Source organism: Melitaea cinxia, chromosome 4, assembly GCF_905220565.1.
Source record: "Melitaea cinxia chromosome 4, ilMelCinx1.1, whole genome shotgun sequence".
NCBI classification, from domain to species: domain Eukaryota; kingdom Metazoa; phylum Arthropoda; class Insecta; order Lepidoptera; family Nymphalidae; genus Melitaea; species Melitaea cinxia.
The window spans coordinates 8378256-8391061 of NC_059397.1; the positions used below are offsets into that span (position 1 = coordinate 8378256).

Sequence of the window (12806 nt, forward strand, 5' to 3'; positions counted from 1 at the left end):
CTTCTTTATAAAATTGTTTGTTAAACTTCGTACTTAAATAAAAAAATTAAAAAGTCCTAGACCATTGCAGATAGATTTCTTTTTTTCTGAGTTGGCCCCGTGCTCCCCCCCCCTCCCCCCACACACAAGCGTCGAACATAGCTTCGTCGTTTATCAACCGATTATGATAATTGTCCGTATTTATGCAAAAAGGAACCACCCAGCAAAAACGAACTTCTGAGATATCAAAGGATTTACAAAAACATGTGCAGCTCTGTTAGATGAAGCAAAATTAATATATATTTTATTTAAATTCATGGATAAATTACTAATTAAAGTATGAGTATACAAATTTAATCTGAATACTCTTAAACTTACTGGATCATTAAGAAAATCTGCATGTGGTTCCTTTTAACATGTACTGGTTGACAGCTTTTCTAATATGCAAAAAAGAACCACACCCCAGGGATTTACTGATACAAGTGAAACTTATAGCTTTAATTACCAAAAAATATATTAAATTTATTTATTTATTTATTTAAGGTGAATTTACAGTTATGATAATACACAATTAGAGTTTATACATATTAGAAAATTAAAGAAACCAATTACAAATTCACACAGATAGACATAAAATAGTAATTAAGGCAGATGTTGAGCTTGCAAAAGAAACAACTTATACACATTATATTAGTAAATATTTATGTAACTGTTTGTAAATATTTAAGTAAATATTTATGTACTTATAATAATACTAGCATGGTTTTATTCTAGTTCAAAATAGATGTTGGAAAGCTTGCGTCTTGCAGAGATATGAGCTTGCGTCTTGCAGAGATATGGAGAAATTATACATATAGATACGTTTATTCGACGTTATCATCAAATTAGGTTTCGAAATCCACCATATCTAGTCCATCTATGTCGTTTTCTATTGCATTATCACTAATGAGACCATTATAAAAGCTCTTTGCATCTTGTGTAATGAGATATAATATAGATTGAATATCCGCTAGTTTCGCTGGTGATACTGGCTACCCTAACGGCCATAGCAGAACTAAAATTTCCGTCGGTGATAGCAAGGTGATGGCGGGTCCAAATTGTGCAGTTTTTTTTAATACTTTATTGTACATCACAAATATATTATAAACAAAACTTAAAGATAGTCACAAACAGTGAAGAACAATGGTCGGACTTATGGCATTTCTCCCAGACAACCCATTTATTTATTTATACTTTATTGTATTCATTGTTAAGAGTTTCGACCAACACCTTAAGCAACTTTCTCATGACTGTTGGATCAAGGGTCGGATTCAAAAAGCAGTGTTGCTCGAAACAGCCCTCATTGTGACGAGGTTCCTCAGCCTACAACCTAAACTACCGGCAACCTGGGCCTCAACCTGCCAACGGAGGACTACTATTTTTATATTTTTAAATATTTTTATTTGTCTTTTTTTTTAATATATTTAAAAATGTAATAATAAGGATATATGTTGTATAAAAGTCATAATAGACAAATATATACACATATACATAATAAACTCTAATAAAAAAAAGAGAAAACAAAAACTCGTTCATGTCGTCTCCAGTTTAAGTTAGTGACTTTCTTGTAGTTCTTGAGCACACTCTCCGAAATATATCCTGTAAAATACCGACAGACGGGCAACCCTGCGTCGATGCTTTAGACTTGAAGTCTGGAGTTAACCAGTGATTCGAGACCCATGAGTCTTACGTCGCGTCGATCCACAGAATCTAAAGTAGCAAGCTGGTACTTGGCAGAGAAATCTCATAAATGACTGCAGTACTCCATGCACAATCGAACTTGTGCTTGGTACAGAGTAAGAAGCTGTTGCGGTGTAAAGTATTACCTGACTTTGTTGAAGCTACCTAGTTTCTTACCAGTAGTTTTAAGTTGGAGCTTAAGAGAATGGACTCTATTTAGAGGTAAAAAGACAAGCTTGCGTTTTGGAAGAATTAAATTTGACTAGGTTGACATCAACCCAATCGGATACCTCTTTCAAAGCCAAATTTATGCGTTCGACCAGAACCTCTCTATGCTCAAGAGTTTCAGCCCCACTACCATGGCTACATACCCAGCCCATTTCCATTTTTGGGTTATAATGGTTTTTGCTACGTCTTTTACCTTGGTAATTTTCCTGACGTTTTCATTTCTCAGTTTATCGCTTAGCATAAGGCTCAGGAGACTCCTTTCCATGCTATTTTGGCACACTTTGACCTTATGAGTCTATTTTGTTAACAAAGGCCATGTTTGGGAAGCGTACGTGAAACAGGGCACTAAACATGTCTGCATAGCTTTAGTTTTCGATGTAATTGGTAGAGTACTCTTGAATACCTCATTCCTTGCCCAAAACTTGTTCCAGGTTATTTTGATTCTTCGCTCTAATTCTTTATCATTGCATGACTTGAAGGATAGTAAATATCCCAAATAAATATAGTCTTAAGCGTATTCGATTTCTGTTGAGTGTGACTTTATAATACGCCTCGTTTGCGCAACACTCACAGCCATGGATTGTACCTATTGCGCTAGCGGTTGCGGGTTCGATCCCCGCACATGACAAACATTTGTATTGGCCATACAGGTGTTTGCCGTGGTCTGGGTGTTTGTGCAGTCCTCGTGGGTCTCGCTACCGTGCCTCGGAGAGCACGTTAAGCCGTCGGTCCCGGTTGTTATCATGTACACCTGATAGCGTTCGTTACTCATAGTAAGGAATATATCCGCCAATCCACAGTGGAGCAGCGTGGTGCATTAAGCTCTGATCCTTCTCCTATATGGGGAAAGAGGCCTATGCCCAGTAGTGAGATATTACAGGCTGAAGCGTGACTTTATAATTATGGTTTGCCTATTTGTCATTAATTTAGTTTTCTCCCAATTAATTTCTAGACCTACCTTTCTGCTTTCTTTGCTGAGTGACTGTATCATGAATTCCATTTCTTTTGAGTCTTACGAGAGCAGTTCTATGTAACCCGCGAATCGCAAGTGCGAGAGGCGGCTGCTTTATATGTTTATCTCTCTATCTTCCCAGTCAAGGGTTCTGAATATTTCCTTAAGTATTGTAATGAAGAGTTTTGGTGATAAGGGGTCACCCTGTTTCACTCCTCTTCCAATTTCAAAGACTGAGCCATACTCATTTATTTTAATTCTAGCGTTACTTTTGTTGTATATTTCCTTCAATATATGTATTGATATAGTCATGGTTCACTCCTTGCCCTGATAGAGCTCGCCAAATTGCACTATGGAATACAAACTCAAATGCTTTCCTACACGTGCGTAGCCAGGGGGTAGTTTTGGGGGTTCAAACCCTCCACCCGATACTAAAACCTGGCTACGCCCGTGCTTTGCTATAGTCAATAAAGCATGTGTAGGGAGGTAGGTCGTATTCGTTGTATTTTTCAATGACAAGTTTCAAAGTGTGGATGTGATCTGTTGGAACAATGTGCAATAATTATAATATATTTACTTAATATTAAATTAAGTTTATTTTTAAGAAGAATAATTTAGTTAGACTAGGTTGAACTTCACAAACAGCAGTTTGACATTTATAAAAGGATTGAGGCATTTTATTAGTAAGCTAGTATCTACCAATAGTGATTTTGGAATCGATAATAGACTAAGCTTCCGCTGCGAAATCATCACATTCATCATTTACATAATCAAATTGAAATTTCTGCAAACCTTTACGAATATGCAAATACATTGATGACAGAGTTCCAGCCAAAAGGTGCCCGCAAATACCGTTAACTAAAATAATTTTCACCAATTTTTCAAGAAAAAAATTCATTCACTTTTTAATTAAATGGAATATAATAAAAATTATTATTATTCTTTAACCACTTGATGTTATTTTTTTTTTCTTTCCAATTATATTCACATCTATGAAATCTATTATTTGTATAGCTTAATATCATATTTTTATATTAGTATATAATATTGTGTGTGCTTTTGTATTATTACTTTAAAAACAGAGTGCACTGTTAAACTTTTAATTGTTTTTGCTGCACTGTTTATCACATAAATTGTATATATTTTTTTTCTGCAAATAAATAAATAGAACTCCTTCAGATCAACTGTCTAATTAGGCACAAAATATTCTTACTAGTCTAAGAAAAAGATTAATATCATATCGAATGGTAAATTACGTTGGTGTTATTAGAAAACGTCGTCGTCTATCAGAAATCTACTGAGCTCCGATAGATGGCGTCACGAGAAATGTAACGAGGTTATTCGTTCAGAAGATTTTACTCCTCATATTTATTTCATACCGGGGGCCCTGTATGAAAATCGATTCTTAAGGATTAAATTCCAAAAATTGAAGCTGCAATATAATAATTTAACGGCTATTTAGATGGTATCAATATTAGTTTTTATCGATTAAAATGTATTAGTTACATTAAGGATTTCTTGTGCATCATATCACCCTCTTACGGCCCTTAATTCAAAATTCAAATACAAACAATTATTGTTATTTTCGGGTTTGTCTCCTTGATCCTTTATACCTTTTCACCCCGTTTTACGGCAACATTACTCAAGATTTGCCATATTGAATGTATATTAAATTCAATAATACCAACATGCAGAATAAAAATTCGTTCTCGTTCGTTCGTTGACAGATGCTGTTTAATTGAAATAGGTATATATGTAGACGTACATAATTATATAGATTTCGTCTTTATTTCAACTACTATCATAGTCATACCCAATCCAGAAGAAGTTGTTGCCTGTGAAGGATGCCTTCAGCTGCGAATGCGAAGTCTGAAAAACCAGCTTCTTCGGAAGCTGCAGATAATTCACCAATACGACAGATTATGACTATTATTGAACATAAAATTCGGAACCTCGAGAAAAGAAAGGTAAGTGCATCATACAATGCTTGCGGCGTCAACAAACGCTTTATATATTATTTTATCTGTTATTCTTTGTTTATATTTCAATTACTTTCTTTTACTTTCAATACCACAAAAATATTTCGAACTTCGAGACGCTACGAGTCGAATAGTAGCGAAATTCAACGTGTATGTAAATAATGATGCGGTATTCCGTTGACGCCATTTTTACACATGTGCTTTATTATTCATTTTGCTTCCAAACCGACTTACTGAAATATCCATTATATTTGTCTTAGTAAATAGTGCAATGGAAATTAAATCACATTATTATTCACCACGTGCTTTCGCTTTTCACGTGTGAATTATTTTAGTATTTATTCAGTTTCATATTTCATGCTAAATTTTAGACATGAATTCTCATAAAGGATAAATACGTATAATATGTACAACGTCTATTGTTTCATTAAAATTTATTGTAGATGTTATATTAATTAACCCAGCATGGGTCTAGTTACTACAATTTCGATGTATAGAAAAAACCCTTGTCTTTAAGCACAAACTTTTTCGTCACTGTACTTTATTTATTTTGTAGACATCACAATAATAAAAATAAATCATTAATTTAGTTTTTATTTGGCATAAAATTTTCAAGCTATTTATTTGTAGAAATCATTGTGTTGCAACTTGCAACATATGCATGAGACCGGCTATATGTAATAAATACCTTGCTTTTCAGAGCAAGTTGACATCTTACCGTGACTTGCAAAAGGCCGGCAAGGAGCTTAATAGTGATCAAAAGGTTGCTGTGGCCAAGTATGATGAAGTCATACAAACTTTGGAATTTGCTCGAGATCTTTCAAAACAGGTGACAGCAATTGCTACTTCTGCTGAACGTGAAGCTAAGAAGCAAGCTAAAAAGGTAAGAACAAATTTCATTTCTACGATATAATTACATGCGTACATCTTTTAAAGCAATATACACTCAGCGGCACAATTAATCACCCATCTACCTTTTTTTTTCAATTTCTTTAAAGCTCTATACTGATTTCATTCATTTTGTTATAATAACATAACCTTTATGAAAACACATTAAAAATTTCGAAGTTAAACTTTAAAGTATAAAGGTTAACCTTATAAACTAATATAAAGAAAAAATAAAAAAATGAGGATGTGCAATTTTTTTTACAAAAAATAAAAGTTGTGCGTAGTCTATTATGTCTTCGATGTCACTTTGTGGAAAGTTTTTCACTCCTCAACAGCAGCAGTTTGTAGGTTAGGATTTGTTATAGAAGATGTTGTACTACTCAAAATCCATCATTTGAGATTGTCCCATACATGTTTGATCAATTTCAAGTCAGAATTCTAAGATCAAAGTGGTAATTGCTGAATATTGACTTCTTCAAAGTAACCGGCAACAAGTCTCATTGCTTGTGCACTAGCACTGCCTTACATTGAAACAAAATTACCACCAATAAATGGCACAATTGGAATGACACTTGGTACTTAGACGTTTATTACATGCTTTTTTTTGTTAAATATAACTAGGTCGGCAAACAAGCACACAGATCACCTGATGGTAAGCGATTACCGTAACTTATAGACACTTGAAATACCAGAAACATCGCAAGTGTGTTGACCCAATCCCCAATTCCCCCAGGAGCTCTGGTCACCTTACTCACCAACAGGAACACAATACTGCTTGAAAACAGTTTTATTTAGCTGTGGACTTCTGTAAGGTCGAGGTACTACCCCAGTCGGCTGCTCCATATTTTGAGCAGGAAATTCGTGCTGTGCCCTTCCTCAGTTAAATGAATGCTTCTGAACCTTAACACTCTGTATCGACGAATAATTTTGTACAAGCGTTGAAACAATTACCACATCAGACCATTATTGAGCTTCCCACGTAGCTCTGCGATTCAACATCAAACATTCAGAAATTTCACCGCTGTATTGATTAACACGCTGATGTCCATTAGGACCTCGCAAAGCAATTCTTGATTCCTCAGAAAAGGGAACTGCCTGACATTGCTCCAAAGTCTAACTTGAACATTCTTGAGCAAATCTAAGTCTCGCTATGTTGTGAGCTCTGGCACTCAAACTGGTTGAAATGATCTCAGGTTCTTCTCTGCTAACTTTCTTCATAAAGCTCTTAGGCTTAAACTTACATTTCATACATCAAACAAACTGATAGGTGCATTAGAAAATGTAGCAAACTGATTTTGCAGAATATTTGCGATGTTCGGTCCCAGTTGTTATCATAAATACATGATAGCGATTGTTACTCATAGTAGGGAACATATCTGCCAATTTGCAGTAGAGCAGCATGGTGATTAAGATATATTCTTCTCCCACATGGAGAAATAGGCCTATGCCCAACTGTGGGATGTTACAGGCTGAATCATGGATATCCTAACATTTAGCTAATGCAATGCTAGCTAAATCTCTAGATTTCTGCTAGTGCCACAGCTGTGGCTGTCCAACTGCATCCAGTTTAGGCATTTTTTTTTTTTTGGTATAAATGAAATCACAGTATCCTAACATCTTGATGTACATCAAAGGACGTTTTAAAACAAATTTATCCTTCTTACAGAATGTGTAGCTGAAATGTGAAATTTCAAAATAAATATATTATTGTTGAATAAAAACCATAAACGTAAACATAAAAGTGTGCGATTATTTTGTTTATTGTAGGCTCCTCTTTCCTCGTTATTTGTGAACGAATTTTGTGAATGATATTAAAATATTAGTTTTTCACTTTTTTCGCAATTTATATTCTTAAGTAGTTATTTACATATTTTCATTACAATTGAATTCAATTGACAAAATAATTAAAAAAAATGTTGTGTCATGTTCTAGGATGCGTGGGTTCGTTACACAGCAGACACTAATAAAATAAGGGAAGTTCTGTTAATTTTGGACTGTCTCATGCAAATGGGAAATTCTGAAGCAAGGCATGATTTTCTCAATGGAACTAATGGTGCTGTAAAACTCGCAGAAGAAGATTTGAATATTTTGGATCAGTTGTAAGTGTTTTTCTAAGTTAAATTAATTATTCACTATCATATTGGTGCTGTGCTGTGTGGTTACGGCGTCTAAGAATATAGCCATCCCCTCTTTCCGTGGATGTCTTAAGAGGCGACTAAGGGATAACACAGTTCCACTACCACCTTGGAACTTATAAAGCCGACCAATGGCAGGATAACCATCCAACTGCTGGCTTTGAAATACGCAGGCCGAAGACGGGCAGCAGCGTCTTTGGTGCGACAAATCCAGCCCTGCGGTCACCTACCCGTCTGCTCAGCGTGGTGAAAACACATGGGTAAAACACCAATGGGTGGTGTTGAGGCCTATGTCCAGAAGTGGACTGCGATAGGCTGAAGTGATTATCATCATATTATCAATGTATCAGTATGATGTAAAAAAAAGGAATAGTTTAGTACCTACAGATAAGAAACAGAAACATGAAAATGTAAACAATTTGACGGGCATATGTGGCAAATTCGCATGAAATGTAACGAGTTAGTGAGTGAGTGATTCATTAATATATAAATATATCTATATTCTAGGTACCCAGAAGTAACACCTAAACATGAATTAAATGAAGAAGGACAACCCGGGTTTCATGCTTACTCCATTAAAGCAGCTGAACACTTGTATGCAATAATTGATGGAAAACCAAAAGAAATTTTTGGAACAACCTACAGTCATATCAAAGAAATTATAAATGCTGTTCATGAATGTGGCTATTTTGATAAATCTGGGGAATCTGTAGTTGTTGATGTTGAAGAGTGTCAAAACGTTATTGAGGATATCCATGAACAATCACCTGAGTTGGAAGAAAGTGAAGCGACAGTTCAAGTTTATGCGCCTCCTGTTGCCATTCCAGCACCACCTGCCCCAGCTGTTGTTCCAGCTCCTGGTTATCCTCTACGTCCTCTGCCTCCAATCACTTTGCAAGAAGTTGAACATGCCTATTTCTCTCAGCAATATCCTCAACAAAGACCTATTTCTGAAGTTATAGGATCTCAAAATTTTTTCTTTCTTCAGGAATCCGAAATCGATAGCCCTGTCGGTACACCACAACCCCCTCAAATCTTAAACCAACCCTCACCGCCAGCACCTATTCCCACTCAAACATTTACTAATCAACATTACGTTCAAATACCCAGTGGCCGTGTCCCAGAGGCAGGTACAATTCCAATGCCTCCACAGCCTCATTTCCTTCCACATCCTGATCATACAGCTTATCAGGGTGTACCTATTCCTGCACCAATGCCTACCCACACGCAGTCTCATGTGCATCAACAAAATGCACAGCAACCTATTCAACTCAATCCACAACCGATTCCACCACAACAACCACAACCCGTTCATGTCGAGTCACCTGTTCAACATGAAGAACAAAAAATCCTCACTCCTTTAGAACCCAAAAACGATGATGAATCAAAAGAAAGTAGAAGTCCTGAACAAGAAGAAATAGATCGTAAGACTCAAGGCCAAGGCGATGGTCAGAACAGATTTAGAAGATACAGGGGAAGTGGTAGGGGGTCGTCAAATGGTTTCCGAGGAAGAGGATCTTTTCAGAATAGACAAAATAATGATGGCTACCATGGTAGGCATGGTAATGATTACCAAAACAGATTGAATAAGGACGGATATCAAAACAGACAATATAGCGATGGCTATGCAAACAGGCACGGGAAGGAGAGTTATTTAAACAGAAACTCAAATGATTCTTACTATGGTAATGGTGATACTGGTGACAGTCATCAAAATGAAAATGGTGGACGCGATAGATACAATGATAATTCACAGAGCTACCAGGGAGGATTTAAAAGTCGCGGTAGAGGAGGCCCCCGTGGCGGCACTCGCGGTGCCACGCGAGCCCCGCGGCCTCACCAATATAACCGTAAGCCAGAAAACGTGGAATAGTAAACGAGTATATCTCAATAAAAACGGACTAAATCATTCGTGGAAGGCAAATTTCACCGGCAACAACGCGCTGTGGTAACAACAACAAACAAGAGATTATGAAAAATATAAAAAATAAAAAAATAATAAAAAAAAAGTAAAATAAAACTTAAAAGGGAATAAAAAATAAGTTACTTGAATTTAGATGTATGATATATGCGATTATTGTAAGTTACGTTAATTCTAGATTCTTGTATAGATTTTGTCACGCAAGTGACAATTGGTGGTCGCTCAGTACCTCGTGCGTGCCTCGTCCTCTCGATAACTTAAGTATTAAGTAACAGGAGATGTGCACACAGTGACAATTAGCCTTTTATTTGGGAACTTTTTCAAATTTAATGTTTATAGTTTAAATATACTGGGTTCATTAAAAATTACAATTTGTATCATAAATATTGAATAAGTTTTTTATTAAACTTATGTATTATATATATATTTTTAATCGGAATGCAACAGGTGTTAATTATTGTTTTATGTTTGACATCAGAAATGCTAAACATATTTATTATTTGTAAACTTGTAGTCATGAGTATATTTTTTTAATATCGTTTTAATACACCATTTTATTTTTAAAATTGTTTTAAATCTCTAACTGACTACTATGAATATATGAATTCACAGTGACTAATGAAAATCGTACAAATTTCAGTAAGTTGTCGTTGTCATAATTATTGTGTCGAAGCTTCCTCTCTATTCTTTAGCATTGTTCTCAATAAAGGCTGTGTGCAAGAAAATTAAAAGTATTCTATAATTACATCGTGGTTTTTTTATTCATTTATTTTAATATATTTAATTTAAAAGCATAAATAGATTGTATATGGTTTGTTGGTACAACGTTTTGATGTTCTGATTATGATGAGGGAGATGATTAAATATTGATGGTACATCACGATTTACCTTTGTAGTAGAAGTTTCAGAATTAGAGCTTGGCTCGTTTTTTTTTTTTTTGGTAAATCGTGTTTTTTGGAAATTTTATTTAAATACGAATTACATACTGATGATATATGAATAATATATTTCGATCTTACCGTCATAATAATAAAATAATTGTGTTTGCTCGCAAACGTAAAAACCGACTTCAATCACATCGACAAGTAATATAACGTAAGTAGACTGGGATTCCATCATCAATTCCTAGTTTTCTTTTCATGGTACCACACTTGGGATATCTCCTTTCCAACAAAAAAAAAAAAGAATTATTATCATAATCGGTTGATAAACAACGAAGCTATGTTCGGTGCGTGTGGGGGGGCACGGAGCCAACTCAGAAAAAAGAAATTATCTGCAATGGTCTAGAACTTTTTAAATTTTTTATTTAAGTACGAAGTTTGATACCTTTGTTAAAACTTATGGGCACTGCAGTTGCAAATTCAATAATAACTAAATACTAATAGGCTAACATCATCATCATTGGCCTTAGTTCGTCTATTGCAGATGATTTAGACAGTGTCAGACAGACACTGTCGCCTAGGACACTCTTCAGGAAAACGCAGAGTTGCCAAAGCTCTGCGCCACCCTCTCGACCTCACTGGCTAGGCCCACAGGAACGAGGAGTCGATACGTGTGGAGCTAGTTCGACTGCAGGAGTCTTTTGGTATTTTAGAGCTATGCCACGAATGCTTGACGGAGACCCCATTCCGGGTTTCAAATGAAGTTTTCCTTCTCCAGGACCCTGATGATTTTGAGCCAGGCTTATCCCTCGGTCACCTTTTACGACCCCCACGGGAAGATAGGGGGTGGTGCTATTCTACTCGTCCGACACCACACGGCATACTAGTACTAGAAAGTACCTCGAACTTAATAATACTTATCACAGCTAAATAATACTGATTTACAGCAGTGTTGTGTTTCTGTGGTGAGCAAGGTGTTCTGAGGGGGGGTTAGAGGTAGGGTTAGGAACGCGCTTGCGATGCTTCTGGTGTTGCAACCATCTATAAGTATTTTAAAAAAAAATGTTGTAATGAGAAAGCTACTAGCCAACTCAAAGGCCGAATGCAAGATAAATTTTATAGCAGTAAGAACAGATCCATATCAATTAGAGTATCCGATGCTAAAAAGGAACAATTTTATAAAGAAGCAGAGTAGTTTTTCATACAAGCTATAAAGTACTTAGAAGAAAGATTTTATTTCAGAGAGAACTTCTTCTATAAAAGACTCACTTTTCACTAAATTAGGAGACTTGGTTCTCATGGAATGAGCTCTTAGATCTAGTAGAAAAATTGAATATTTTTAATGACATCAATAATGTTGAATCGCATAATTTTTATTGTTCTTTAAAAGAAACATTTAATTTAAATCACCCCTCAGAAGGAAAAATGAATATGTCCAATGACAAAATATGAGCCTATTTTATTAGTAGGTAATAAGGTAAAAAATTGTTTTCAAAAATTGTGTTTAGTGCTGTCTATTCCAGAAAGCAATGCTTATTGTGGAAGAGTGTTTAGTACACTAAACATTCTATGGATTTAATAAAAACAGGTGATAATTTCACTCAACAATGAGGTAAATTGTTTGGATTACAAGTTAAATAGTGAAAAATCACAAAAATGGTAAAATCTGTGAAAAGGAACAAATGACATGTGGAAAGCTATAAAATAAATTACTTTATTCAATTTCGTTGATTATTATTGATAATACGATAATATAAGTAACGAGAAAAGCATTTTCTATTCTATTTTATTTTACATTTGAAAAAATATATGTATTAACTTTAATTTAATTTTTTTTCTCCAGCCTATGTCATTCACTGAAAAAATGATTAAAATCGATCCAGTAGTTTTGATTTATTCATTACTGCCCGTGACCCGCACGCGTTAACTTAGAGTAAAAGCCGGCCGGAACCGCCGCAAACGCTACATACCGCGATTTTTAAATCTGTAATATCTTCCAAAAATATTCATTTAAATCATTTGCTGTAAAGGGCCATATAGATCTATATTAAATAAAAAATATATTTAAGGTATTTAATTGGATAAGGATTAATGCTGTATTGGTTAAAATCGCTTCGAAAATTA

General features: G+C 35.2%; 1 protein-coding gene across 1 annotated transcript; it reads left to right on the forward strand.

The window, feature by feature from the left end:
• Positions 1-4589: 4589 nt before the first annotated feature.
• LOC123653348 (caprin homolog) lies at positions 4590-10192 on the forward strand. The gene is made up of 4 exons (XM_045589364.1): positions 4590-4845; positions 5558-5740; positions 7678-7844; positions 8388-10192. The coding sequence occupies exons 1-4, from the start codon at positions 4723-4725 to the stop codon at positions 9751-9753; spliced, it is 1839 nt and encodes a 612-aa protein (XP_045445320.1). The 5' UTR covers positions 4590-4722; the 3' UTR covers positions 9754-10192.
• The last annotated feature ends 2614 nt before the right edge of the window (positions 10193-12806 follow it).

What these genes read in the sequence shown, in the direction of transcription:
- LOC123653348 (XM_045589364.1), top strand. Translation starts at nt 4,723, where the DNA reads ATGCCTTCAGCTGCGAATGCGAAGTCTGAAAAACCAGCTTCTTCGGAA. An exon ending in GGAACCTCGAGAAAAGAAAG is followed by an intron (nt 4,846 to 5,557) that starts GTAAGTGCATCA and finishes CTTGCTTTTCAG; the next exon opens with AGCAAGTTGACATCTTACCG. An exon ending in TTGAATATTTTGGATCAGTT is followed by an intron (nt 7,845 to 8,387) that starts GTAAGTGTTTTT and finishes TCTATATTCTAG; the next exon opens with GTACCCAGAAGTAACACCTA.